The 3,647-nt window shown below is 37.3% G+C and overlaps 1 protein-coding gene across 6 annotated transcripts in view; it reads left to right on the top strand.

Annotated features, from left to right (window-relative positions):
• Positions 1 to 3,647, top strand: part of dis3l2 (DIS3 like 3'-5' exoribonuclease 2) — a 103,992-nt gene that overhangs the window by 18,870 nt on the left and 81,475 nt on the right. For all 6 annotated transcript variants that reach the window (XM_016467834.1, XM_016467833.1, XM_016467832.1 and 3 more), the window contains one exon: positions 2,452 to 2,590. In XM_016467834.1, coding sequence (XP_016323320.1) covers positions 2,452 to 2,590 — 139 coding nt within the window. The remainder of the gene's footprint in view (positions 1 to 2,451; positions 2,591 to 3,647) is intronic.

Genomic DNA, 3,647 nt, shown 5'->3' with positions numbered 1-3,647 from the left:
CGGTTGTGTGGCCGCAGTGTGTGAAAACAACCAGCCTATAATGGTAAAAATTCACCCACTCATTGTTTTATAATCCCAATAAATCATAAACCGTCTCTCCACACTAGCAGTTCCAGATTTCTCACTACTATGACGTCATACTCGGGGAAAGTCCCGCCCATTTGTGATGCTCTCTGCCCTATTAGCATATACACAGCCCTGAGTGAGAAGCAGCGGTCCGCCATTACTGTTTTATCGCTGTAGCTGCTGGAGGTACAATGTCAGTGCCAAAGAGCCATTAAAAGTATCGTGTGTTTGGATGCACCAACGAACATAGGAGTCACCATAGACCGCTGAGGACACAGTGTTTGTACAGTGTTACAGCAGCAGCTGCTCTCGCGCTGCTCATTCTTGCGGTGTGAAATCATCCTTATGTTCACTTTTACATCAAACTACAAAATACCTGCATTGCTTACAAGACATTGTTGTCGCTACAACTGCTTGCCGGAAATGGCGGACAGTGTACAACTGACTGAGGGCGGAAATATGCTAATACAGGATGGTCAGAGCGCTTGGGTAGGGCCTGAGAAGTATGATGTCATACTGCTCAGAAGCTAACACGGGACAGTCTGTCAGCGGTCGTGGGTGGGGCCTTAGCAGTATGACATCATATTGCTCAGAAAATCAAAACGGCTTGATAATTGAGACAGTTTAGGTTTTTTGGGGATTAAAAAAATGAATGAATGAATGAATTTTTATCATTGTAGGGTGGTTGTGTCCACACACTGTTTATATGCAAACACCATGTAAAAGTGGATTTTTAGCATTGTAGGGTGGTTATGTCCACACACTGCTAAGACACATTTATATGCATATGCAAACACCATGTAAAAGTGAATTTTGCCTCCAGTGTCCTTTTTGAGCATTTTATTCAAGCTGAGATGCTATGACATTTACATTTAGTCATTTAGCAGACGCTTTTATCCAAAGCAACTTACAAATGAGGACAATAAAAGCAGTCAAAACTAATAAAAGAGCAACAATATATAAGTGCAAATGACAAGTCTCGGTTAGCCTAACGCAGTACACGTAGCAAGGTATATATACATACATACATGCTTGCGTGTGTACGTACGTACGTATATATATACACAGTGGGTACGGAAAGTATTCAGACCCCCTTCAATTTTTCACTCTGTTATATTGCAGCCATTTGCTAAAATTATAAAAACTGAAAACAGAAGGGGAACAAGTAGTAGGAAAGAGAATGATTCAGAAGCGATACTTATGTGCCTTGCCGGTGTCCCTGCTCGGTGGAGTCGAACGGTAGATTCAATGGTCTTTACACTCTTCGGTCTTCACATGAGGAGGGCTTCACACAAGGGCTGCCGCAACCGCTGCCGCGGTATACTAAGCTTTTTATATTCGTCTAACAAAACTCAAATTGAATTCAGCTGGACACACTTTCCTGTTTATCACAACAAATGGCCAAGCAAAGTGCACGACACTGACAAGGTACGCGTCCAAACACAGTACGAGACCAAACGCGATTTCAGCACGTCTCCACACAGTAAACAAAACAAGCGTTTCCTAGCAACGACAACTGCGCTAAACACTGAGACAAGAAATAAATACACTTACAAGCTGCTTTTAACTTCTGCTGATTGACTGCTTCTCACAAAAAGTATTTCTTTACACTGTTTTGCTGGCGCTTGAACACACTTTCCTGTTTATCACAACAAATGGCCAAGCAAAGCGCACGACACTGACAAGGTACGCTATACAGTACGAGACCAAACGCGATTTCCTATGACATGACACATGTGGGGCAAACAACACAAGAATGTCCTCTATTGTCGTCTGCTGCATTTAGCAACCCTACCTGCATGAATTGAGCTTGCAGAAATCCTTCACAGATATCTGCAGAATATGGATGACCATTGTTCATAAAATTCTATAGATCCCCTGCCCATTTTATGTGTGTTTGTTTCTTTTGTCAAATTGGCTAATGCTTTCTGTCTCTAGTAGTTTAGTACTCTTATCTCAATTTCGTATATTTTAGGATATTTAAATCCAATCCAGCACAGATTTCTCACCATTATTAGCACTACAAAATGTGGAAAATAGTGCAGAATCTGCACTGTTTTCATAATATTAAGATATATAAATGCATGCATGTAGTATATACTTCTAGTAGTTGTAAAGCATGTGATTGTGTTATAATTATTATGAAGTGAATGTAAAATGATAGATATCAATCTAAGACATAAATGCATCATATTGACAAAATTGTATCATATAATGAAAGTGATTATAAAATGTTAGATGATATCAATCTAAGACATAAATGCATCATATCAACAAAACTGTATCATGTAATGAAAGTGATTATAAAATGATAGATGATATCAATCTAAGACATAAATGCATCATATTGACAAAACTGTATCATATTGTGAACTATGTACACAGGCAGTCGGTGGAGATCTAAACGAGAGAACTTTAGCCAGTCAGATGGTGCCAAAGGCTCCTGATGTCATAGTGGAGGCCCATTACAATGAAGATGACGAGGTGATCGGTAAAATGAAGAATGTCAGTCTCCATGATAAAGGTAATGAGCTTTTACTGCAGGTATAATGTTACCGATAATTCTGTTCACCCTTTATCCAAGGTTTTGCTAATAAACAGTTTTGTTCATTTTATTTTTATTCTCTCTAGTATGAATTGATAAATCATTTACTGTTTATTCAGTATTTTCTTAAGTGACGTTTTGTAATATACTTTGGATAAGTTTGTCTCTTAATAATCCAATTTTTCATTATTTTATTAGCATTTCATTGGTTTGGTCAGTCCTGTGCCAATTTCCTTTTGTTTGTTTGTGCAGTTTACACCTCCACAGTTTAGACAAATCACCCCAGGAATAATTTCTTCTGTAAATGTCAGGGATTCAATTTCCGTCGCTACGACGGATTTCCGTCAGTTCATAAAGACAGTCACTTGCTTCATTCCTGAATGATTCAGCTGTTCGAACGAATCAATTGAATGAATGATTCAGTAATAAAATCAGTGACTTGCCACCACCTGCTGGCGGATTTAGTTTAATTTTAGCATATAATTTCAGTTATTTAAATCATATTTCTGTATTCAAAGTTTTATATTTAAAACATTAATCTCCACATTAATTTATGAATTTAATTGCACTCATGCTCCCTCTGAGCCTCATTAAACGTCTGAAAATTTACCTACAAGCCACTTTTGTGTTCTTCTGTGCCACCTCTGTACAAATTAACTTTTTATTAATACTTCTTCGACCAAACCCCATTCCTCAGCCATACCTGTCACACACCCAGTTTAAGAGCAGGTTTTTTCTTCTTGTAATTAGGAGCGCTTATCCTCCTAATTTAAAAATTTAGGAGCACCTTCTGATCAATAATAAAAAATTCTGATGAAAAATTAGCCTTCCTAATACGAGGTGACATTTGACTCCTTAAAGTGACTAACAGGAGTATTTTCTTTTTACCTTTGTAATGGCATCATTTTCATCTGTCAAATTCAAAAATTGATGTTTATAATCTTTTTAAAATGTCTATTTAAAACAATATGTAGAATAAGACAAATAAGTTACCAATCATATGAAATTAGTATTAATAAATTAATTTGTACTACAG

Source organism: Sinocyclocheilus anshuiensis, unplaced genomic scaffold (genome assembly GCF_001515605.1).
Source record: "Sinocyclocheilus anshuiensis isolate Anshui unplaced genomic scaffold, SAMN03320099.WGS_v1.1 scaffold1009, whole genome shotgun sequence".
In the NCBI taxonomy this organism is placed as follows: Eukaryota; Metazoa; Chordata; class Actinopteri; order Cypriniformes; family Cyprinidae; genus Sinocyclocheilus; species Sinocyclocheilus anshuiensis.
The sequence above is the reverse complement of the archived record's forward strand: the minus strand, read 5'-3'. Positions and strand labels throughout refer to the sequence as shown.